Genomic DNA, 25,792 nt, shown 5'->3' on the forward strand with positions numbered 1-25,792 from the left:
GAACTTAACCATACAGATAGAGCTTTGAATTTTTATGAGAACCTTCCTGTTCTGCTTGAACGAGAGTTGTGGAAGACTTAAGAGGCACTCACCATTACAATAAATACATGAAATCCTTGAGATGTTTTAGACAAAAAACTAAGTTCTATAGATGAGACATCTGTCAGACATTCTCTTCCTGAATTCTAGTCTCAGTAATATCTTTGTATTAACGAGTGGGGGGAATCTCTAGCAGTGCTGAACTTCTCCCAGCTCAGATAAAGCTTGCCTTAGAACACATATTATTTTGGGTACTTAAATGCACATTCAGTAAGTAGAGTAATAAGGCACAGCCACTTCTGTAGTGAAGCTGGAAGTCCTTATCGACAGCTTGCAATGCAGCTCTGCTTCTCTCCCTTCCCCAGACCATTATTAACATGGAGCTGTGTGGCAACATACAGAGGGATCAGACGCAGCCTGTCAGTGACCAGCTCCTCGCTAGGCAGCTTTGCTTCAACCTATCAGCCTCTTAAGGTAGAAATTTCACTCACATTTTTGGGTGGTCTGTGTTGCTCCCAGCCAAAACTAAACCCTAAAGGATGTTGTCACCCATTAGCTCATGAGGAATCACTTGCATCCAGTCTTGCATCATTTTTGGCCTCGGTTCGGTGCAGGCTGACAAGTTATTCACCCAGCAGAGGAGGCAGAAAGCAAAACGGGTTGTGGCTGCAAGCAGAGGCTGAAATGGCTTCAGCTGCACGCAGCGACAGCTCCAGCGGTGAGGAACGGCAGGCTGGGCTGCAGGAGCCACGCGGGGCAACGCCGCATCGCGCACCCATGTGGGCTTTAGGTCTAAAAATAAACCAGTATTTTTAGCTGGAAGGAGTTTGCCGTGAGCTCCTGATGATTTTTCCATCGGAACCTGGGACCCGAACGATGCAGGCAGGGTGACCTCCTGCGCCGCCTCCTGCGGGCCTTCGGGGCTCGGCGGGGCCGCTGCCCTTCGCAGGGCCTCGCGGGTTCGTAGCGCAGCGCACGGCGCTGTCACCCCTGTCGCACGGCACGGCTGCGAGGGACAAGGTGCGTCACCGCGGGCAAAGGCGGTTTCTAAGGGGAAGCGCTGATAGGAACCGAGCACTGGGAGCTCAGGCTGTGAAGACCGGCCAGTCTGCGAGCGAGACCGCGCTCCCCTTCTCGCGGGGCCGTGCGGGTCGCGCCGCGGCTGGCGGCCGCTTCCAGCGGGGGGCGCGCGCTCCTCTGAGGAAAGCAGCGATGCGCGCGCAGCCGCCGAGGGCGGACCCCTGCCGCGCGCGCGGCGCGGCGACGTCACGAGGGCGGTGCCCCCGCGGGGGCGGGGGGAGGGGAGGGCCGTCGCCCATCCGGGTCCCGTGGCGGAGGCAGGGGGCGGGACCTTCCCTCACGTGACGTTGCGTGGCGGCGCAACCGCCATCTTGTGTTGTTGGGGCCGAGCAGTCGCTGTGGCTGTGAGGGACTCTCCGTCCGAGAGCGCAGGTAATGCCGTCTCGCCGGCTCCCTGCCCTCGCTGCCCCTTCGGCCGCCTCCCCGCCGACACACTCTCGCCGCTGCCGCGTTCTCCGCCCGCTGGAGCGGCTCTGGGCCCCTGCGGCCTCGGGCACCGGCCTGCCCGGCGGCTCCAGTCCGCTGCGGACCGGGGGTGCCGCAGCCCCGAGGCGGCCCGCGGCCTACAGGGAAGCGGGACTCTCGGGCCCGGCCTGGCGGCGGGAGCGCACCCGCGTGGCGTCCCCTGCTCCTTTTGCGTTGGGCTGTCGCTGAGCTTGCCTAGCTCTCGCCGGGGTGCGGGCCTCGCCTTCTCCATGCGGCTGCCCGGCGGCGAGAGGCTGTCAGGCGGCGGCGGGGCGCCCGCGGCACCTCACGGCCCTCGGGGTTGGCGGCCGCGCCTCCCATCACGCTGACCTGTGTGAGTTTACTCCTCCCCTCCCGGCCCAGGGCATTAGGCCTGCTCGCAGGCAGGTGCACGCTGAGCGCAGCCTCTGCCCCGCTCGGAGCACGCCCGGCGCTGTCAGGTCCTGCGAGCTGAGGAAGGAAGGAAGGAGCTCGTGGAGCACTGAGCCTCTCTGGCCCGCAGGAACAGGGTGTTGGAAGCAGCCATGACCAGCAAGCAGGCCTTGGCAGCCCCACGAGTGCATTGATCACGATCGTGTACGTTTGGTATTGATCCAAGACAAGTCGTTTCAGTGTCAACAAAGGAACTCTGTGTAATCCCACTTTGAAGTGGGACGAGTTGCAGGCTAATAGGAGATGCTGCCAAGTAGTACTTTTGGAATAAAATGTATGCTTTTCCCTGTAACCTTCAGCACAACATTTTTTTCTTGCTGCTGCAGTGCTTTACCTCTTACTGTATTTTTTTTTTTTTTTTTTTGTGGGCTTGTTCTTTTGGGTGGGAGGGTGACAAACTTCTGAATTCTGTTTATATTCTCTCTAACTCCTTACTGCTCATTCTGTTTTCTTGCTTCAGGAGCTGACTTGGGCAAGTTCCTGGAAAGTACGTGTTGTTTTCTTTTTTCCCCACTTTTCCCATAAATCTCCTAGTTGCTCTTGTTTTTAGGAAACTTTGTAATAAGCACAAACTCATTTGCTCTTGTCTGAATAGAGCATTTAATAGATTCACAGTGTGATGTTTTTGGAACCATTACAAGCAAAATTGGTTGTTGCAGTCACCAACAAATGCTTTGTTCTGCTATTTTTAAGCTCTGTTATGAGGTGGTGGCTGCAGTAGATAAGATCTTCAGTATTAATGAGGTATTGGTATTCCTGCAATTCACTTGACTAGGTGCTCTTTGGACTGTTAGCTGATGTTGAAGTGAAAATGTGTGTCCTAATCAGTCCTGGGGAACCAGCAGAAATGCTGGAGTGTCTGCTGTCACTTCCCCTTCACCCATCAGGCCCCTGTAGAAATAAGTTCTGTAAGTTTAATGTCAAAGGTCACACGTGTTACTGTTAATTCCTCACGATACATGATTAGACAATGTTTAATGGACAGTTATATTAAAAAGGAGGCTTACACATAGAGGTTCACTGTCAGCTCATTCTCAGACTTTGATAGCTCCTTTCAACATCTGACAATGTTGTGGATGCTTTCTTAATGACTTCAAGAGCTGCTTGGGATCTCCCAGTACCTGGTGATGTGAGGGTGGTCGATCATGGTGTTTATTGTGGGATCTTTTCTAAATGTTCTCTTGAGTGTTCTTTGAAATAAGAGCATTGAACTAAAATGAAAAGTTTTCACTTGCAGTGATGCATGGTACTAGGCAGTAATGATAGCACAGCAATGTGAATTCTTGTGGATTCTTTTTTCATTACTGTTGTTGATCATCTGAGGACTGTGAAGAATCCTCAGGTACTCTTAGTACTTTTTCTTGCCATTCTTAAGGATACAGTAATGAAAAATGTGGTCTTTATATTGACATAGGTGAAACTGTTTGTAAGCAGTGAGTTGAGGTTTTACAGCTTAATTTATCAGTCTGTTTACTGCTTGATTGGTGAGAAGATCTTGCCCCTCAAAGGCGAGGGAGCAAGGAAGGCTGCTGTAAGGAATTCAGACTAATCACTGTTGTATTTATTCTGCTTTTGCTGTCCATTAGGGTCAGTTATCTACATGGAGCTCTGTTGTGTACTTGAGGTTCCTAAACCTGAATGTAAATAAAATGTAAAGATCTGTAGCTACTTGATTTCCAAACAAGCTCGGCGTTAGTCATCTCACTGGGGTAGCCATGCAGACTGGCTGGGGAGGTTGTTTGCTACTGTGTGCCTCTGCTGAAGGATCTCTGTAATTATTTAAGCGTGCAGGGAAAACATTAGCACACAGTAATTTATGAAGATGAGCCAGGCACCTGAGTCATGATCGTTTCCTTCCCCTTTTTCCTCTCTTCTAAAGTGGTTTAGGCCTCCAGCTCTTTACATTTATTTAATTAGAAATAAGAATACGAAATTTCTTTCTGCCTACTTTTGTCTGTTTGTAAGTTCAAGTAAGTGTCAAATGTATCTTCATTCTTTCACTGGAGGTCTTGAAAATTTGGTCCTGGTGCTTGTTAAAGTCTGAAGTTAAGTCTTCTGCAAGTCAGTATATCCTAGCATGCTTTTCTCGGCATTGCTCAAAGAAAGGTGGAAATGAACTGTATTAAATTCATGGTTAGAGATAGAATCACAGAACTGTAGGAGTTGGAAGGGGCGCCTGGAGATGCCTGGCTCAGTCCCAGCCCCTGCTAAAGCAGCTTCCCTATGGTATGGCACACAGGCAGGTCTTGGATCTCTGGAGGTCACCACCACCTCTGTGGGCAGCCTGTGCCAGTGCTCTACAGGTAGGAGGAGGGGGGGGCTGACCAACAGGATTTCAGTTTACAAACATGAAAACAGAGACCTGATCTGCTTCCTTCTTCTCACATAGCTTGCTGGACATCCCCTGGATGTTTCAGTAAAAAAACATCCCTTCTCTTCTTATTGAGGGAGTCTTTGTCTTTAAAGGGGCTCTTTGTGCATTTTCCTCATTAATTGATTTTAATTAATTGAGTGGCATTTAGAGCCACTTGTGTGAAATGCGAGGCAGGGGAGGGGGAAGAGGTTTTTGAGAATGAAGTCAGTTACCAGCATAGCTTAGCCTGTCCTGCAGGCAAGTCCTGAACATTCTTTGGTTGTGAAAATGGTCTGCATTGAAAACTGTCAGAACAGAAAACCCAGCAAGTTTGTTCAGGATGTGTTGAACTTGTGGATGGAGCTACGAAGCGGCATGAAGTGCTTGAAATTATAAGGTCTGTACCACAGTGGCCCTCTTGTGGTTGGTTGGTGGTTTTGTGTGTGTGTGTGTATATATATGTGCACGTATAAAAGCATGTTGTTTGTTGTAGTGATGTTTAGTAACATTATTTTTTCACCTTTGGTTAAGGTGGTGGTGGAGGACTGTAGAAGACAAGTTTAACAAACTAGCTTACATGTAATGATGGGAGAATATACCAGCTGGAAAAATACTTAGGTTAAGCAGCTGTTAGTATAGTGAAAGTATGCACAATACCTTGTGCTTTGTGAAGGTACTGCTCTGTTACTGCATGTTTGATCGCTTCATTCTATAGAGAAATACTTCCCCCCCACCCCATCACTGACAATAAAGTGATTTCACTCTGTGTTCTGTTGATGGCCTTTAATGTTAAAGATGTGTGACAGGGCAATTCAGAGACTGCAGTTTCACACGTACAGATTAGATTGGATAGAAGGTTTGTGGTCTGTGCGTGATGGTGCGTCAGTTCAGACTGCAAGAAACAGAAGGAAGATTTGTATAGATTACATTGGGGGTTTTGTGATGGTGCATAGATGAACTTATGCCACTTCAGGTGTTAGTAACGTGTCAGGGAGCCGGTGTGACTGGGAAGTAATTGATTTTATCAGCTGTGATTTGTGATCCACATATGGTAGTGCTGCAGGATGGCTTAGGTTGGAGGAGGCAGCCCTTTGCTGGCTGTCTGCTCCAGGCACTGCTCAAATGCCATTGGTGCCAGGCGTAAGGCTGTGAATAGTGTGTGATAGATAGAAGGTGAGGCTGCTCGTGGTCATCGCGTATGGCGGGGTTTTAAAGTCTGAGTAACTCATGTCTTTATTTAATAAATTAGGGGACTTATAAAACTTCCTCTTCAAGGACAGTTGAACAAGTTGTAATTAATGCTGGAATCATCTGTATATATAATTTTCTCTGTGTATGTTATACTGGATTTTAAGAATACGTAGGTGGGATTGGGATAACATTGCTGGTGAACGTAAAGATATGGTTCTTAGACATTCACTTCTTTCAGTCTTTAGTAGTGTGGACATAAAGAGAGGAAAATGGATCATCTGTTAAAGACTCATGCAGTTCATGTGTACTAACAAAACAATCTGTAATTTCCTGGCTGTTGGACGCGCACTCTAACACACATGCTAATTCTTTCTGCTAAGAATTTTGATTTGACGCTTTCTTACTGTTGAATTTTTATTTTCTCAAGTATAGGACATGTCTGAGCTGTATGCATAGGAAACCTTAAGGAGGAGACAGGGAGGAAATATTTCTACAGAGCACAAAGTGGCTTATATAAACAATATCAAAAGAAAACCACAGCAACCCAGGTCTGTTAATTCAGTGAATGTAGTCAGAAACTTTTTTCCTGCCATTCTGAATGCACACGTGGGCTGTACAATGTGTGACAAGCACGAGTTGACAAGCACGAGAGAAAGGCTTCAGTGACTCCTTGGTTGCATTCCTGTAGTCTGGCTACTGAGAGTGAAGCGCTTGTCCAGAAGCAGGTAGGCAGACTCAACATCCTAATCTATAACAGTTTGAGGAATGAAACAAGCTAAATAATACTTACCTAGCAGAATTATTTTCCATGTACAAGGTAGAGACAGATGTGAAAGTGATTTTTCGACTGGAAAACAGAGTGCTGGCGGGGTTTTGGGACAGGATTTGGAATGAGAAATGGTTTGCGTTCCAGCCAGTGGCAGAGCCAAGGGTGTGGTCCTCTGACTCTGCTTGAAGCTTAATCACTGCTCTCTGAAGCCCTGTCACAAAGGTGGAGGTCATCCTGCCTGCTGACTGACAAACTCAGGACAGCTTTCACGTCTTTTGTGTTCAGATGAAGCAAACGGTGGTCACTCTCTACTCCTCCTAACCACAAGGTTCAGATTAAGAGGTAGGAAAGGAAAACATCTGTAGAAGTGGTATTTTAATGTTCCTTGATTTAATTTTGTTAGACATGCACATCTCCTTAGTCTTTTGTCATTCTATCTCAGTGTATTTGTAGTGCCTGCTTTTTGCATTTGTTATTCTTGGCAGTGGTGCTGCATGTTGCAGACTGCAGTACTCCATGAAAGCTGAGCGTAAACCAAGTGAGCAGAAGGTGCTCAGGCTGCTCCTACTGCATGAGAATGTTGTGGGCAAAGTTTGGCCAGAGATAACTGAGAGGCAGGGATGCTATTGCAGTGATTTGGGACAGTAAGCTTGTGAGTTGAAAAGAGATCTGTAAATGCAGCTTTTATAGAGGCACAGTTTTGGGAGAAATTGATGGATTAGTTGCAGTTCCTTTAGGAAAAACTTCCTCTTGGAGCATGGGTAGATAGGATTTGAAAAATTCACTACCTTTATCAGCATAAAGACTTGGTAAGTCAGAAGGGACTGCTGTGACTCGTTTGGCGTCTTGTGTAGTATGAGTAATATATTTGCTGATGATGTTCTAGCTTAAGCAGAAAATTACCATTTAGAAAATCATCCAGTGTTGACCTGGAAACAGTTGACTCTGTTGCTTATCTCTGAATTTCTCACCAAAGTCATTTATCTGGATAATCTTGGGTCTTCTGTCTTTCTTTACTTGCATGATTATTCACTGTCTGAGCAAGATATTTCTTAGATTTTTCTTGAAGCTCAATAAATAGAACTGTTTTTGTCTTTTTCTCCTTTGTGAGGCATATCTGCCATGTTCTATCCTTTTCTGAACGTGCTCTGATTTATCAGCCTTCTTGCCTTACTGAAAGCAGAACTGAAAACACTATTCCTACAGCGGGCAAATACAGAGTGAATTTAATCTGTGTTGTTGTATTTATTCAGTGTTTTATGTTAGGTGTTCAGCTCTGTGTTGTATCGTGTTCCTTTTCAGCTGCTTGTTGTTATAAACCTGAGGTTGGTTTAAGGACTGTTTTTTCCCAGGATGGCCTTGCATCTGTTGTGTATCGCTTACATTTTCTGCTTGTGAGTCTTTTGATGGGATGCTTGGGCCTATTAAATGCAACCTGTTATACTGGGCAGAGCAATTGAATAATTCATAATGGTTTTATTGATGATGTGTCACTTGCATTACCATACCTATTTTTGTAATCCTTAGGTTTTAGAAGTGATGTAAGCCCATGTTACAAATTCTATAGAAGTTGAGGATAGCCTCTTATATTTGTACTCTCTGTATTTTGAGGATAATTTGTGTTCTGTGATCAATTTTAGAATCTTTTATGAGAGAAGGCATAAAAGCACAAAGAAAAACAAAGCACTGTAGGTCATGGTGATTTGAGACTTAACAGGCATTGGGAATGACTCGGTCTTTTTTAGCCTTCTTCTTAATTGAAATGTCCTGGAGATGTTAGAATTTATTCCACCTACTGGAGCAATGAAATACCTGCTCTTAAAGTATGCTTTGTTTGAATGTCTTCCATAAATCCACGTTGGTTGGCCTTAATTTTGTCAGTGTCCTTTGATCAGGGCTGTCTGCTTCAGCTGATGATTAATATTAGATTGATAGCATAGCACCTGAGTCATCGTGTTTACCACTGTGCTGAAACTTTTAAAAACTAGCGAAAATCAGTACTACTGCTAAGTGAATCTGTGTGGTTTTGAATTAAAGTCAGTGAAATTAGCTGTAGTATCTGCCCATTGAATGCTTTCTTACTAATTGCTGAGGGTGAAGCTGTATCATCTTGCTGCGATGTAGCTGCTGCATAGTGGAGCGCTGTTGTAAAACTCCTGTTCCAAGTTTAAGGAAAACCTAATTCCTTGCTCTTACATCTATTCACATTAGACTTTCACTGTGTTCTTTGGTTCTCCAATTCTTTTTTAGCCAGTTTCTCAGTGAAAAAGACCACTTGGAACCTCCAGTAGCAGAACTACCTTGGAAGGAAAGGCTGCTCTTTAAACATCTTAGTCAAACAGCTAGTGATGTCAGAATAAGGTGGTGAAGGGCAAGATGTGTTGTTGTCTATTTTTGCCTATTTCATTAACTTAATGAAAACAAAAAATAAGCAAGCAAAGGTGTGAATTGCAATGAAGTCTGGATCTTGTTTAATTATTCTAATCATAAGAAAGGTTGGGTGGGTAGACCTGAATGTAGTTGTTGCTTAGTCTCTGTGTGGAACACTAAGAATCAGTTGATCTCTACCTGAACCAGCCAGGCATCTTGGTGAGACAGATTGCTGTGTTGTACAGACAGACAGGGCTCTGTCATGGGAATGTGGGAGTTTAACATAGGCTGCAAATCTTAACTAAAGTACCTCAGGGTCATGACTTAGCAGAGGGTTGTTAGAGTTAGGGTAGTATGGTCAGGTTGTGGTTGGACTTGATGATCTTTAAGGTCTTTTCCAACCTGAGTAATTCTATGATTCTGTGATTCTGTACCCATGAGTAACAGACAAGCCTTAAAATGGCAGTTGTACATAAAATCTTGAGGTTGTGCAAGGTCTGGAAAATGTGGTAGTTCAAATACTTCAGAACTTCTAATGACCAGCCTTTTGCCAGGATAGCTATTAGATACTTGTACATTTTAACAGGGGCCAGCTTGTGCCACAGTATTTCTAAAACTACCTTTAGGTTTTTTCAACTAAAATCTCATCTTAGGCATTTCAGCATGCAAATCTATCACAGAATCAAGTTCCAGTTTGTCTGAAGCAGATACTTCTGTAAGATTCCATAGGTTTGTGAGGTCCCTAATAGAAGTCATGAAAAATAATTAAAAAAATGGTAGGCTCGCTCAAATATCGTACCTACAGCAAAGCAGTGAAATTGGTGTTGCTGATAGCAACTTGTCTGCCTATGATATTACCTGTTAATTGTGAGTGAAAGCCACTTAATGGCTTAACGTTATTGGATTACATTTTGTGTGTGCTCAGTGGCTGAACTTTCAAAGTACTAAGCTGCTGATAAATTAGGGTATTTTTTCCCTGCCCAGTCCATGGGTTGGAGGTGGGTTGATGGGATGTCTCCTTACTGTGCTGCTAGTGGGTCTGTGGCTGCAGTGCTGCTCCAGGAAAACAGGATCTCGGTCCCAGCAATTCTGGTTTATGGCATTTTTCCCAAAACTGCTGTGGCTAACTGCAGCTGTTCATAAGGTTGTACTGGCATCTTGGTCAAGGATTGACCTGATTTAAAGAGTCTCAGAGAAGAGGTTCTTCTTTGAAAGAGCGCTGGGAAGTCTTCAGGTTGTATTGCCCAAGCAGTGGTATTTAATCACAGCGTGGCCTCACATTCTTGCTTAAAGCTCCCTGTGTGCTCTTGGTCTGTTTGTGGTTATGCAGATTCCTCAATCAATAGCCATTAATTGGGAGAAAACCTGCATTTGCAAAACTACTGCAGTTCAAAAGGGGGCTGTACCTTCATCAAATTACATCAAGGAAGGGTGATTGGTTTGTGTTCATTTTTGTGGTTTGTCATCCTTGATGAGTAAGGAGGCAGTGTAGGTTTTTTATTCAAAGACCAAAATTAACATTTCAATTATTAATATTGAAGTTTGGAGTCTAAGAAAGTTAACTAGTTAATAAAGACCTGATAAATTCATGCCTTTTCCTTGAGCAAAATAATGAAAAGGGAATGAATGATCAGGTCATAACTTTTCATTGCTCACACTTTCTTGCTCCACCCTGACTCCTCCATTTCAGTGTCAGTGCCACATGCCCTGTCCCTGCTTGCCTTTCCAGTTAATACAGTTACTTGTTAGCCTGCTAGAGGCTCCTCTCCAGGCTGCTCTACCTTTTCCTCTGCTCCTTCCTCCCATATCATTGCCCGTTTCTGTAGTGTCCCATTTTCAGCAGTTTTCTTTTAGTGCTCTTGTGCCTATAATATCTTTGTCCGTATCCGACTTATCTCTGGATAGTATTAACTATTAATGTACATTCACCTCTTAAACTTATTGCTGCCATTCTGATGGGTTTTGCTCTGGGCTTTTCTTGTTCAGCTACAATTTCATTCGCTTACAGGTGTCTTGCTTTCAATTCAAAACTAATGCAGTCCTAACTTGTTAGGAGAAAGTAATCTCACTGAATGCAACTGAGAAGGAGTTCCCAAATAAGTGTCATCATCAAAATGGGGACAAGGTCAGTTTGCAGCACAGTGGGATGAGACTAGCAGGCTTTGAGGAGTCTGGTAGAGAGAGAGGGAACAGTAACCTCAGTTTTTGGGAAGGCTGAAGAGGGATTGAGGCCAGGGGGAGTCTATAACTTGTAAACTACCCCCTTAACCATTTTGTATTACTTTATCCTTTAATGCTCTTCAGCTGCATTTTCATAGCAGTTTGACATTCATTGCTATCCTTTCTTGTATTAGTGATACTGCGGTAACTTCAGTTAGTTAAAAGCTGATGATCTCAGCTTCTTTGCTGGCCACATGGGATGTCTGTCTCAAGGTTCCTCTCCTGAACTCCCCAGCCTCCAGCAGAAGGATTTCAGGCCTTGCAGGAAGCAAAGGGACAACTGAATGCAGCAATGCTGCTTGGGATCGTTAGAGAGAGCTCTTCCAACCCATGTGCAGTATTAGCTGGAGTGGTCCCAAGGTATTTTTCACGTGTATGGCTGTTGTACATCTCCTCCTTGAGGCACTTAACTTCACCCTTGTAGCTTGTTTTGTAGAACTGATGAGTGGATTTGCCTTCAATATTCTTCTGAGCCGTTGGCTGTTTTTTGTTTTTTGTTTTTTTTTAAAAAAGTGTCTCAAAGCAGACCAAAATAATCTCCGATGAAGATGAGATGAGACTACCTGGATACTTGGATTTTAATCTGTGTTACTTTCTGGTGCGTGTGGTGGTGAGAATCCCATGTTATTATATAGGTTTACTGGGAAAATAAAAATACTGATTTGTACATAAAATTGTACTGAAAGGATGGGCAAAATTAATATGATATGTAGTAAAAATACGTGAGGCAAATGTTGCCTGGTAGGTTTAGACTTCAGGGATTTTTACAGCTGTTTGTAATATATATGCCCGAAAGATGTGGATGAGGTTTGCCCAAGCAGTTTTAGCATTTCTTGGCATTTTGTAACTTTCGGACTCCTGTTTTTTTTGGCCTTTAGTATAGTTATATCAGTAGCATATACGTTAAAAAATGCTTACTTTTGTTTTCTTTTTCTCTTCTTCAGTAGCTTATGCCCTTCTCCTGCTTTTGCCTGCACATTTTTTTTTTCTTTTCCATCATCTTTTCATGCAAAGTGAAGACAAACTTACCAAGCTCCTTATTTAATCCTTAGGTCTGTTAAGGATCAGAGTTCTGATACAGCCAAGCTCCCTCCCTCCCATCTGTCTTTATGGTTCTTGAAGTCTAATCAACCAGTTTCTGTAGGTAATGCTTCCAATCCTTTTTTGTTGTTGTGGGGAGGGACTTTGGCTACAGTGTGCTTGATGTTGAAATTGAAACAAAAACTTCCTCTTCACATTTGTTTGCTGTTGCTGGAAGGGAAGAGGAGCTGTTATTTTCTTACTGTAAAAGCTACTTCTCTAGAACCATTGGGCTGGACTTGCTTCTCACAGAACTTGGTAGCTTTCCCTTGGTCTCATTCCTGTCTGTCCAGCGTGCCATTGTCTGTCCTTGTCCATATGCCCTTGTTACATAGGAATTTTGACCTGACCTTCAACTAGTGCCTGCAACAACTTGGCTAATAGGGTGCAATGAGAGTAACTGATGTCTTAAGTTGTGTGTGTGTTTGTTTTTTTTTTCTTAATAAAGCTAAGAACAAGAGAAATCCTAGCATCTCCTTGAAAATTTAGGAGATTGTTGCAGCATTGGCCGTATCCATTTGTTAGGAAGCTTATTTTTTAGGTGTGGGCAGTGGAAATAACTTGAATACTCTGACACTCAACTGGCAAGTCTTGCTGTAAATCTAGTGATTGTTTCGAAATCTTATTATTGTCAGGAAGCTACACTTCTGTTAATTAAGCATTACTGTTCTCACAGAAGAGGATTCTGTCAAATTCTCCATGTTTGACTGCCTTGTGGTAATCACTGATTTGCCAGGAGGCTGCTTGTGAAAACAGTGTCCTGTTGGAGCTGCTAAGAGGCATTTGGACCAAAGGATGCTATAGAAGCAACTGCATCAATTCTAGTAAATTATTCTGTGTTAGAGAGCTGAAATGGATACTGTAAAAATAATAATAAAAAAATCCAGTAGTCATTTTTTTTGTTCTTTGCATGACGAAACGTGCTTTTGTTTGGAAGGAGACTTCTGTATTAATCTAGTTGTTCTCATGGTAACACTTCTTATTTTTCAGGTTCAAGCTTTTTTGAAAAAGAATAGCACAAGAAACAATGGCAGCAGAAACCCAGACACTGAACTTTGGGCCTGAATGGTGAGTTGTTTGTCATATAGGGAAACATGGTGAACGTTTGTCTTTTGGGGCTGAGTAGGTTCTAAGACTGAATGGTATATAATGCTGTTGTAGTTCCTTACTGCTTTGCTGCAGTCTCTGACCAGTGACTGACAGCAGTACTATAAAGCTAGCCTTCGTTTTTCTTTAAAATGGTGTAGTCTATGAAACGTTGCATGTTACAGTAGTGCATACCATTCACATGGCTACCAAGTACTGAGAGAGAAATAATGTTTGTGATCTCAGAGGAATATACAAAGTGTGGTAGACAGCTTTCTTGTTTGTTCTTCTCACGTGCTACGTACTAATAAGGAAATTCTTACCCTGTCCTTAATGGAATGAACTCTGTACCTAAGCTAGCTTTCTTTTCCCAATATGAATATACATGAAAAAACTGTGCCTTGTGATCTCATCACCTCCTGCATTTACATACAGAAAAGTGCCATAGGTAGTCAGCTGCTGCCTAAAAGGGAAATGAATCTATGACACTGTATAATTGCACTGATGTTTGCCTGACGTGCATTGTCCTGGCCCAAGGCTAGCTGCACAAGTGTGATTATTTTTCAGTATTTTCTCCAGTTTTTAAAATAATTATTGGCTGAAACTGCAAACAAGACTTCAGCTGGTATGGTTGCTGAAGAGTAATAGGATACTTAAATGTATAAATGAGTTACAGGAAATATAATTGCTGCGTAGCACATGGTAGGACTGTTGCTGGAATATTGCATTCACACTAACTGGCACATTATATATATCTACAGAAATAGCAGAGTATTAAAGAAAGACATGAGTGCCCCAAAAGCACTTATCTATAAATATGCCCACTAGGTAGATATCTTAGGCTGAAGTGTAGCAGACAGACATTAGATTCATTGATGAAAGAAAGCCATGGCTTTATGGGGGGGGGGGGAAAGAAGGGGGGTGGGGATGGAGAGAGAACTCATTTAAAAACAAACCCCAAACTTTATTTTCCATGTAATTTTAGAATAATTTATGGATAATGGAATAAAACTCTTAAAGATTTTTAATTATTATTTTGTGCTACGGTATATTACACTCTGTCACCTATGGTATTGTATCACTTCTTAGTAGTGAAACTCTGGTTAATCTGGATTGGCATTGGACATTACACTGAGCCGTCTAATCCTCTCGTTAATGCCTCTTCAGACATTTTTCATTTGGATGTGGTGTGTAAAGAAACTGCCACTGGGTGGCGCCAAACTAAAAAAAAAAAAAACAGAAACAACAGTTTGACTTAGAAATTATATTTTCCTTTCTGTGCATTTTAAAAAACAATAATCCACAAAACATACTTCATTGCTTGGGTGGAAAGTAAGTTTTGGGTCAGTATATTAGTTTAGCCAGCCTGCCTTTCTGAGGATTTTGGAACTGTTGAGAATAGTTTCTAGTTTATACTTGATGAAGGTGCACATCAAAGGAGACTACAGAGAATGGTCTGCCTCTTGTGTCTTGACTTGCATCCTTTTGTAAAATGTTCCTCAGATTGGAAAGTGTGGGATGGTTGGCTAGCTGAGGAAATGACTGGGCAGAATGAGACTAATTGGATGAATTGGGTATAATGTCATATAAGTCAGGTACTGTCTATGAGAAGTTGAGTAGCTTGCTTGTGTGAGATAGGACCAAATTCAGTAGTGAGTATATGTGGTGTCATAAGTTAGCTCGTGGCTTGAAATGTCTCTGAAAGGAAGTGTGGCTGTTTTGTACAGCTTGTGTACAGAAATACTAAAATGTGGTATACATGGTGAAAAATGACATTTATTTTAATTACTGCAAAAGGAATTTAGAGTGTTTGTTTTCAGAGACTGCAGTGACAGAGGAAGAAACTTCACTGTAAAATATGTAGTCCTTTACTGTTTGTTAAACTTTGTTAAATGTCTCACCCTTTTTCCTTGGAGTAGATTAATGTTTGCACAGTAAGAATTTTGACTCCGACCAAAGAACATCTGTTCTCAATATTATGTATGGAAGACAGATAATACAATTGAGTTCTGTTTACCCAGTGTAAGTAGTTCAGGGGTGTAGCTACTTCACTATGTAGTCAACATAGAGTTCTTCAGGGGACTGAAGTGCTCATGGAGGTGATTGCGTGTATATGAATACATGCCTTATTTTCTTTTTTACTTGTGGGTACCAGAAAAATGAGGAAAAGCTATTTCATTATTGAAGCACCAAGTTTGTGTTTTGGCGTTAGACTATTTAAATGTCTTTGCTTTATTTTCAGGACTGGATTTATTTTGTGTCCAGTTTCTAAATGTGAAGAGGTTACAGCAGAGAGAAAGATGCATTCTCCTGAAATCAGTTTTCAGTGCTTTCTCTGTTTTTTTTTAGGCTGCGAGCTTTGTCTAGTGGCGGGAGTGTGACATCCCCTCCTCTGTCTCCAGCTTTGCCAAAGTACAAACTAGCAGACTATCGCTATGGGAGAGAAGAAATGTTGGCACTTTTTGTAAAGGATAATAAGGTAAGCAGGAAGAGGAAGAAGGCCTGATGTGTGTATGTGCGCAGTCTTGTGATTAGAGATAGTTGTTTGTATTATATGTTTACGGACACAAATTCATATCCCTTGGCAGAGAACCTAAGAGATCTATCTGCTCATTTGATCCCACTTCTAATACATTAATTGTTCAGTTCTTTTCTGCCTCTGAAGGGAAACTCCTGTACTCCTTAGGTCAGAGCCCCCACCACCTGGATTGTCTTAATCAAACCTATTGCCACAAGTGACTGAGGGTTAAAGTCCCTTTGCAACCAAGCAAATTTTCTTGCCTTCGTGCAATTTTATTTAATGTAGTTGAATCAATGAATTGTTTTGAAATTCAGACAATCTGTCGTATTAACACACCACTTTAAAAAAGAAAAACAAAAAAAGGCAAGAGCCCACTGTTTATTTTCACTTACGACAGTGTAGCACGTAACCAGCCCAGTCAGCAGTCCTCATCGTTTCTCTGGGAGTTAAGTCACAAATACAGTCCAGCACATGTAATACAACAATGTGTGTGTGTGTGTGGGGGGGGGGAATCAGCTTTCATCTGGTTGAATTACAAGTGAAGGTTCTCATTGATAGAGAAGTCATATTTCTGAGGGCATATCAGGTAAAGGAGTCATTCCTGCTGTGTTTGTAAACATGGGATAAACAAAGATTAGTGTATGGTTGCAGCAGACAGACATACAGTGACTTGAAGGTCTGAATCCCTTCAGGAACCTTACCCATGAGTCAGGGAGGGACAGTGAGAACTTCAGTTTGCAGATTAGCTTTGTTAGTAGAGGTGTATGCACACTTCTTAGTATGAATGTACTGGTGTTTTTATACAGAGCTGGGAGCCTTGCATTGCTTATACACAGATTCAAGGGCACTCAGTGTCCCAACTCCTGACACCACACAAAGCCATCCAAAAACCAGGCAGTGTGACTGAGAGTGTTTTCCAGGGAAGTTGTGGATACTCCATCCATGGAGGCACTCAAGGCCAGATTGGTTGGGGCCCTGGGCAGCCTGATCTAGAGGATGGCAACCCTGCTCTGCAGGGGGATTGTAATTGGATGACCTTTAAGGTCCTTTCACAACCATACTGTGACACTTCTTGAACTCTAGCAAGCCATCACCACTTCCCTGGGAGACTGTTCTAGCGCCTGTTCACCCTCACAGTAAAGAGCCGTTTCTAGAGATCCAATCTGTGCCTCCCCTGTTGCAGTTCCATATTGTTCCCTCAGGTTCTTGTGGAGGGAACACTTCAACTGAAATAGTCAGAATTCTTTCTCTCTTCTGTTTTAAGCTAGATATTTTTGAAGCAGTGTTCTCTGTTGGCATCATCAGAACTCACTTGGCAATAATTGTAGCTTGTTGTCCACATGCTCAAGGACACATCTTTTGGTGGACATGCCATTAAAAAAATTGTTCAAACTCTTGTGTTTAAATCATTATTAGTGTTCATTGCTTTATTTTATTTTACTTTTTCTTCTCTTTGCTGATTGTAAGTTGGAAATCTTGATTTTAAAATCAAATACAACCTCAGAAACAATGTACGCTAATTTTGTTAATATATTGAATAAAAATCTATGTACAAATTTGCACTGCACTTAGAAAAGAGTTATTTGTTTACCAGTTGAAATTTCACCTCGTTCAGATTTGCGTTGAACTTGTGTGCAATTCGGACATTGGTATGTGTGATTCTTTATGTAGTTTAGTTGTGGGTGGTAAATGCATCAGATACTTTGTCTAGGAGACTTTTTTTTCTGGAGATGTAAATTCTTAGTGGAGTTGCACCCACCCCAGTTATGTTATTGGAAGGACTGCTGTACTGGTTGGAGAGAGATGACAGGATGAAAAATTGAGTGAATTGTTGCATGTTGCTTTATCACTGAACAGTAATTACTGGGGCATATAAAGTAATTGTCTATTTACTTTCATACAGATACCTTCAGACCTTCTGGATAAGGAGTTTCTGCCTATTTTACAAGAGGAGCCCCTGCCACCACTGGCACTTGTACCTTTTACAGAAGAAGAACAGGTTTGTATCCTTACAGAAAGATAGAATTCCTTAAAATAAATATGAGTGTGGACTGTTATTAGGGTAAAAGGAAAATGAAGAATATGCCTCTGTTAAAACCATAAAATTTGTTAAAACCCCACATCTGAGATCAGTAGACTTAAGGTAAGGGGAATCTGAAAACATGCTGGAATTATACTCATGGATTATCTTATATTTGGACAAATATTTTCTGTACACTGCTGTGCCACCTACAGAACAATTTATTAAATCCAGGATCATATTCTGAGTAGTATTTCATTATTATTTTTTTTAAGTACACAACATTTTCAAGCAAGTGAAACTTTCTGCAATTTTGGGCCACCTTCTGTAAGTGTCTATGTTCTGGAAACTAGTTTGTGGTCTTTGGAGAAACGTTGAAGTCTTTTGCCTATTAAGAGTGCTAAAAATTCCAAAGAAATGTGAACTATTTCACATGTAAGCAGCTGCTTGATTATTTTCTTGTTTGGTTTCAGTAGTTATAAGTGAAAAATGTAAAGAGTGAGAACAGGTAGTCCACAAAATTCTATTTCAAGGTTGGCTGCTCTGAGTAGTTTGAAATCCCTTACTTTCAGGCTAGCTCCTAGCGAGGGAAGCTGCCTGCCATGCTCTGTCTTAATGCCTCAGATTTTTACCTTTGAACTTATTCCCCTTCATGATTTTTCAGAACTTCTCATTATGCAGTTGCTCTCTGATATGTTATTTCTTTGCACTTTTCTTACTTCACAATACCGTGGCTTGTGGTTGTTGTTGTTTTCTAATAGCAGAAACCCAGGTGGTTTTACTGACTAGAGTGTAGTTTGTTTTTTTTAGCAGGAGCTGAGAAGTGATGATATTTAGAATTTTAGAGCATCCTCATTCTTTTGCCCCATGCTGCCTTGTATTGATTTTTTTTTTCCCCCCCATCATGTTTATGTTTTGGGATTCTGACATATCCTTTTCATCTTTTCTGAGGTTCCTTCCTCTTCAATGTTGGTTTATATTTCTTGTCTCTTTAGTATGCTGTCCTCTGACATAGTGTGCTAGTAGTTTAGCTTTTAATCAGCAGCCGTATTTATGTTTTTGTGAATATATTGTAGGCATTTCTTATCAGAGTTGTTGTCTTAAAAGGCAACTGAGATTGAGGATATGCTTTTATGGGAAACTTTAGTCCAGCTTCCATTCTCCAGTAGAACCAGGAGGGATTCAGTCAGTGAGCCCAGGAATTGGTCAGCCAGGCACACAGTAGCACACCAGAATGTTGAAGCTTGGTGTTAAATAAACCTTTGGACATATTTCTTTGTTCTGATAAACAATGGAGTCGTTTAGACATTCCCTTTTATAGTCAAAGGGAATGTTGACTTCTGCTAATTGTCACGATGTTATCCAGGAGGAATAATAGGAGTTTAAGGCTGTGTTACTGATAATGTGCTGAGTAGTCTCTTGGCACAGATGAAGATAAGTGCTTCTGAGCTTACAGTTGAAAGCCATTACCCCTTGTCCTCTTGCAGTACTCCCTGAGAGTCCATCTCTGGCTTTTTTGTAGGTCTCCTTTAGGTGGAGCTCTGTGGTAGTGCTCAGTGTTTCATCAGTCTTGACAGTTTTTGAGGAGTTGGTGTGCAGTACATCTGTTTTCTTCTGCCTGTTTTCATGTTTAATTTTACAGTGATCTTCATGGTAAGCTTAACGGTGCTCTGCATCCTCCATGGAAGTGTTAATCTATGAGAAGAGGTCCATGTATCTATTTTAAATCTTTTTTAATGCTTTCTGAGGATCCAGAGGATGCAAACTATCTTCTTTTTTAAGTGATTCTGGATTTTTTTTCCTCCCTTTGTGACTGATTTGTTTGAGATGCTAAGCAAACAGCATTACATAGGCTAGCAGAAATTCCTGGTGTTTGTACTCCCATGATGTAATTAACATTGCTCATCACTGAGAACCTGTGGTGTGTGTTCATAAGTGATCTTGAGGTGGATGTGAACTGATTTTCTGATAGTCATGGTACAGGAAGACTCATTCAGGTAAGACTGATAATGGAGAGATGGAACAACTTGGTTCCTCCTTCATGCAATTGAAGGTGATGTAGCTTTATCAAAACTTGAAGGACAGTGATTTTTAGGGTCCTATGGAGGACAGAGTGATCAGAACACAAATTTGAGCACAGCTGTGTTTGGTAGAAACTGAACCAATCTAGCCATGGATTCACAGCAGCTCTTGCTTGCGACCTGAGAGTTTTGCTCCTGACAGCGTTGTAGGCTGTGTGTGTAGTATGCCTAGGAAGAACTTGCATGACATTTCTCAAGTAGATTTAGACATGGTATCTAGAGGCAAATGATAAATCATATCAACAGTATGGATGCAAGGTTGTATTTGTTTATGCTTATGAAATTTAACTGTAGTAAGATACTTACGGCTACAGTATCCTCTGTTAAGGATGTGGATATATTTTAAACAGAAACACTGGTCCTTTTTATCCATCATGTAGAGCACCATTTGTGATGAGGATGGTGAGCTAAGATAGAATTCAACGGATTGATCTTATAGTAAGTTCTATTGCAGAGATTATAGATTTGTAGAAGATGTGTTTTCAAGGAACCTGCCTTTTGAAGAGAGGGCTTCTGCAGGTTGCTTTTGCAGAGGTTTCCAAGGTCACCACTGGCAGTATTACAGCTTGATCCTTTGGTTTGTTCTCCTTGTTCATGTTTGGTTTAGAAAGGAATTCAGTTGTCTTAATCTGAAAATCTGCTTGTGGAGTAAGGGAGGGAGTCTCAGGATCTTAGTAAATATCTTTTTTTCGTGTGTGTGTGTGTGTATTCATAGTTAAGTTTCTATTTTTTGTTTATTGGGATAATTCTTCACTTACTAGGAAAGAATGAATTGAGACCCTCTTAGGATGGCTTTGCACCATGGTGTGCAGTGTCAGGGATGGACACTGTGGTAACATACTGATCAGCAGAAAGGCTTTTTGCTTTTTTGACTTTGCTTTTGTGTTACCTTTTGTGATCTTTCTATGTTGATTGTCATCATTAAACGTGTACTGAGTATTGCATCTTCACCACAGCAAGCCACCTGCAGTTAAAGAAATGGGGGAGAATTCGTTTAGCCTTTAGACAGGCAAGTGAGTTAAATACTGATATTTTTTTTTAAGAAGTTTCATTGATCTTGTTCTAAGTGGAGAAGTGAGACATCAAAAAGGAATCTCTTACACAGAACAGTGAATCTGATTAGCATCTTAGTTTTTTTTTTTTTCTGTGGTAAAATACTGGGTGTGAACTCATGTATGCTTTAGATGAGTAGACACTTCCACAGCTGGAGCACTTGTCAGAACTCATGTAGGTCTGAATGAAAGACAGAAGACCGTATCTAAAGCATCCATGCTGATCTGTGTATTGGCATTTAGATTTTTCAAGTAACAAAGAAAAAAGGATACTTAAATATAATGGGTGAATAAAATGAAATCAGTTCCTGGTAGTAACAGGACAGTTCATGGTAGAGATCATAGGTAATGATTTTAAAATGACTATAAACCAAATTGGAATTCTTTTTTTTTTTTGAAGAAATGACAGTGATTTGTAGAAGTGTGAGTTTAAGTAGTCTCTTGATCTGTGTTTTTGTCTTTTAATTAAAAACATATGCGATGGTAGTACTTTGTTTCCTTATCTTCATTATCAGATGTCGAGCAGAGTAGTTGGCCAGCTGTTGTAGGTAGACTTTTCTGAATGGTGTTTTCTGTTCCCCTGCTTTGAGCACAGCAGTTTTGTTTATCTGCTCCATGTGCTTTGTAGGATGGGATGTCTTCTCATCAAACAAAGCCCCCAGTTGGCATGTATTGCTGGTAGTAACTTAATCTGCAGCATTGTAGAAAAGAGTTCATGGGTGTTCAGAGCTTTAAAAACAAAACCAAACCAACAGTGGGGAGAAAAAAAAATGAACTACTTAAAAACGCCTCAGAAGTGTTCACAGCAGGAAAGGCAGTGATTTCCTTAGAGGCAAATTTAGGTGATTCATTGTGGCTTGATGTTGAAGTGATTGCTATCAGTTTTAAGAAGTAGCTAGGAAAATCAAATCATGTTTACTGGTGGCTGACCCTGCTGTTCTGCTATGGATTTTTGCTATGGATTTGCTACTGGGCTTTCCTCATCAGATCTACTTAGTTAACATTTCTCTGTTGAAGGGAGATCTGTTTTGTAGAAAGAACATTCCAGGTAATTAGATCTGATTCTGAAGTAGGCTCAAATTCCTTCAGATTCCTATTGGTTTTGATGTTAGCCATGTAGATTTCAAATCTAATTTCTTGTCTCCTTGTTCTTTGAAGATCTTCAAATGCGTAGTAATTTGAATTCGTGTAAGCAATTTGCCTCTTCTGAGTTCTATCAGTAAGCCAAGGACAGCTGTTGAGTCCTCTGTATGTTAGTTAAAGCTTGCATTTGGAAAGCATGTGAATTCAGGGTTGCTTATTAATATTTCTTGTTTTCTGGCACAAGCAATTGGTTTTCTTTCCAGAATATCTGTGCTCTGAGAGTGGGGAAGGAGTTAAAAATTACCCATTTTCTGTTAAAGTGGCTTTTTCTTCAGCCATTACTTGTTCAAATTGTATCCATGTTCCTTGTCTTCCTGAAAATGAGTATCACTTACATTTCAGAGACCTTTAACACATGTAGTTTTCCCCTAAGGTTGTTATTACTATGATACATTTAGAGAAAAAAGTACTTCTTCAGAGGCCAATGGAAGCAGTGCACACAACTGTATTCAGATCTTGTTGCTCTTTGCATGTTATTGCTTTATAAGAAGATAGAAGAATCACTTTTTGCAGCCGAATGGCAGTGTTTAAAGCTGCTGGTATTCTAATTAGCCAAATGATCTAATAAAGAAGTAGATGCTCGCTTGGTACCTTTAGAGCATAGAAGTGTCAGGTAAGTAACCTTGGAGCAATAATATTGGTAAAGATGCTCTTATGGGCCACTTCAGCTGTTAAGGTTTCCGAGGAGTCTTTTTACTTGTCAGTGTTAGTCTGTTGTAGAGTCTGTGATGAACGCAAGAAAAGAAGAACTGGTATCGGGCTATGTTTGTGAAATGGGAAGTGTTTGTAATCGAATCTCACCTTGCCTCTCTTCTTCTTGACAGAGAAATTTCTCGATGTCTGTAAACAGTGCCGTTGTCCTGCGGTTGACGGGACGTGGAGGAGGAACGGTGGTAGGGGCTCCTCGAGGTCGAAGTTCCTCCAGAGGTCGAGGTGAGCTGTTAGTGGGGCGTCCTGCAGTGCAGCTCATCCAGGTTAAAACTTCCAATTGATGTTAGATGAAGCTCAGTAATAGTTTCTCATGATTGGTTTATTTTCCCTTAAGACTTTAATAACATCTTACAGGAAAGGCTTCAAGGAATGAAGATTGGATTCTTGGTGGCAGTTCTGCATGCTCTCCTAATGCATGTCTGGTGCCTTTTTTGTATCTTTGTCTGATTGGGTATGGAAAGCAAGAAGAAAGGTAGCTTCAGGTATGGACAGGGAATTCATTCAGAAATGTTAAACATAACTTTAAGAGTATGAAACTGATCTGTGGGGAAGGAGAGAAGAATCCATGAGTCTAGATAAAACATTAAGATTGTGGAACACTGAATGCCACCTACAGAGTCATGTTTATCTGTTAATATGGCAAGAAGAAGCACAAGGAGATAAGGAAAGATTAAATTCAGTTTGTTTGGGGAAAAATTTTCAGTGCATTGCTACAGTTGTTATCTTGGCCTGGCTGACTGAGTATTTGCGAGTGAATGGAGAAAATGTTCTGGGGCGCTATCGCTAGGTTCAAACCAATGTTAAATCCTGAACTCCTTTTAGTGGTTCCCTATCAGTATGTGTGCTGATGAGAATGTTACTCTGTCTGTTTATACATGAATGTGGTGGGTTGTATCTAGAATACTGGAAGCTAATAGCTTAAAAATATCAAGAGTAATCAGTTATTTGGATTGTCTTTACAGATGCTCAAATGAATGTTATGTTCCCATCCAATTTAATTTTTTTACCAGTTTTTAATGGGGGAAATTTTCAGTAATGTCTTCAGATGTTGCTTCTGTATGTAGTTGAAATGGCTTAGACTTGGTTAGTGCTCTCATTTGTTTTCACTCCTGAATTGTGTTCCCTCCTTAGTTCTACGTTTCTTACATATTTGTAGGTTGTTGTACGTCCTCTTGTGATTGTTTCTCAGCTAAGGCACATACATCTATTTGTTGAGGTTGTCTCCGGATTGTCTTGCTTCCCTTTTATCACTGGCTTTGCCCAGGTTCTGTGGGCTTACTGGGATGAAAAAAAGTATGTAGATATGGGAGGAGACTTACTTATCTGTACTTTACATTTCTGTTGCATTTGAACAGTGCTGCTTTTCTTTTTGCCGTGTGCCTGAGATGTGCATCCTGCATTGCTGCCATCCGTGGTTAGCTCTCCCTTGGAATACAGTTTCTCTCTAGATGCTGTAAGGCTTAATTCTGCAAATGCTGTTTAAAATTTGGTGATCTGAGATCATATGACCACCATTGTACTCTCTAGTTTCAATTTCAAGATCTTTATAACATCAAACTGCCTGACTTCTTTATTTTGTCTATTTTCTTTTATCTCTTTACCATTAACAATGAATGCTTATCCTTACATAGTGACAGTGAGTTGTTTTTAACTGCCCCCAATTGTCTCAATGAGGTCACAAGGTTAAATGTGGCAGAATATGACTCCTAACCCAGTAATGCCATTGCTTAAATATATATGTAGAGGGAAATCTTGTTTGACAATAAAGTTTGATTTGTAAAATTTATGCAGTATTGAGAACATTTGAAAGCTTCTGCTGTGTATGCTCCTGTGTTTTTTGTACTTCATGTTTAAGTTATGTTAAGAAATGTTAGCTCTCATTTTTGCTTTCTTTCTCATTTCATCCTTTTCATTTATACAAATCTTTACGTGCTGTGCTTGCTGCGCTGCTCTGCCACTCTTTCCTCCTGCTGAGTAACAAAGGACATGCTTCTCCACTTCTTACCTCACTCACTCTTCATTCTTGATGCAGATGAAAACTGTACATTATTGAGCTTTCCCTCTTGTTGATCCTGACTCTGCAGCTTGGATCTTCTACTCTGTCCCTTTGCTTTTTGAGAGCCAGCAGCTTGAGCTCTGCACATGATGAGCCTTACCAAAGCTGCTCTATCTCAGCAAAGAAATTTAGGGTTTCTGCTAGAGCAAAACTGTAAATTCTTAATAATTACATACATAATGTTTTTGTATTTGAGGACTTCCTTTCTTACAGTTACTTATGAAAGATTTAGCATAGGACTATTGATAAGTAACTTGTAAAGGTAGTTCTTACCTTGCAAATAGCAAACTATATGTAGTTGTTCTGTTGAAATGCAATGAAAAGATCTTTCTGTGCTTGTTCATTAAATGAATTGCCTTGCTTAGCATCTGGAAAACATTTTTCTTCGTTGACATGCAAAATTGCCTGGGTTCAAAACAACCTGGTGCTGTTTGCAAACGTAGCATCATCGTACGCAACAAAGATGTTGCTGGTTGATTTCCTGCTTCAGCTTCACCAAAACAGGATTTCTGTGTTGAAACAACTTGCAGAGCTGTAGCTCCAGGGAGGAACTGCATGTACAGTGAGATCTAAGTTTCCTCACTGAGGCAGAGTCAAAAAGTGTTAGTGTTTGGGAGAGTGTGAGAAGGAATCTGTGACAAAGATGGGTGAAGGGAGGAACAGACAAACTGCCCTGGAGGTTGCTGGAACTCTTTTAGAGTTCACTTCCAGCTATTTAAAGCTACAACTAACACTTGGTAATACCTTCTCCATAGTCATCTTGTGCTTTATTGAGAAGGATTGTGTCAGACCATATGATGAATTACAAGTTGGTGTTGCTCATAAAAACCACTTGCAGAGTGAGACCGCCATCATCAGTACTGCATGTGTCTTGTGTCAGAACATGAATGCAAGACTTCTAATTCAGCTCTGAAGTTGGATTGTCTAAAGAAATCCAAGCACTTGCACGTGACCTTTACCTAATTGACTTGTTTTTCTGGGAGCTCCCTGTGGTGAGTAGCTAAGCCTGTTCTTTGTGCAGTTGGACTGGAATGTCAGCGTTCATGAGTAAGAGCTTCAGACGAGCAGAGATTGAAGTAGTCCCAGAAATGGACTGCAGGGCTACAGACACCTTGTTTTGTAG

The 25,792-nt window shown here is 41.3% G+C and overlaps 1 protein-coding gene across 18 annotated transcripts in view; it reads left to right on the plus strand.

Moving 5' to 3' along the window:
- Positions 1–1,402: 1,402 nt before the first annotated feature.
- Positions 1,403–25,792, plus strand: part of GIGYF2 (GRB10 interacting GYF protein 2) — a 73,478-nt gene continuing 49,088 nt past the window's right edge. For 7 of the 18 annotated variants that reach the window (XM_015276848.4, XM_015276852.4, XM_015276855.4 and 4 more), the window contains exons 1-5: positions 1,403–1,491; positions 12,990–13,067; positions 15,435–15,564; positions 17,510–17,605; positions 22,727–22,835. In XM_015276848.4, coding sequence (XP_015132334.1) covers positions 13,027–13,067; positions 15,435–15,564; positions 17,510–17,605; positions 22,727–22,835 — 376 coding nt within the window. In that variant the 5' untranslated portion in view covers positions 1,403–1,491; positions 12,990–13,026. Of the gene's footprint in view, positions 1,492–2,476; positions 2,504–5,785; positions 11,518–11,971; positions 12,064–12,989; positions 13,068–15,434; positions 15,565–17,509; positions 17,606–22,726; positions 22,836–25,792 lie in introns of those variants that run through there. The other 11 variants (XM_015276849.4, XM_040705506.2, XM_040705511.2 and 8 more) reach the window with 8 other exon arrangements.

This window comes from Gallus gallus, chromosome 9 (assembly GCF_016699485.2).
Source record: "Gallus gallus isolate bGalGal1 chromosome 9, bGalGal1.mat.broiler.GRCg7b, whole genome shotgun sequence".
NCBI classification, from domain to species: domain Eukaryota; kingdom Metazoa; phylum Chordata; class Aves; order Galliformes; family Phasianidae; genus Gallus; species Gallus gallus.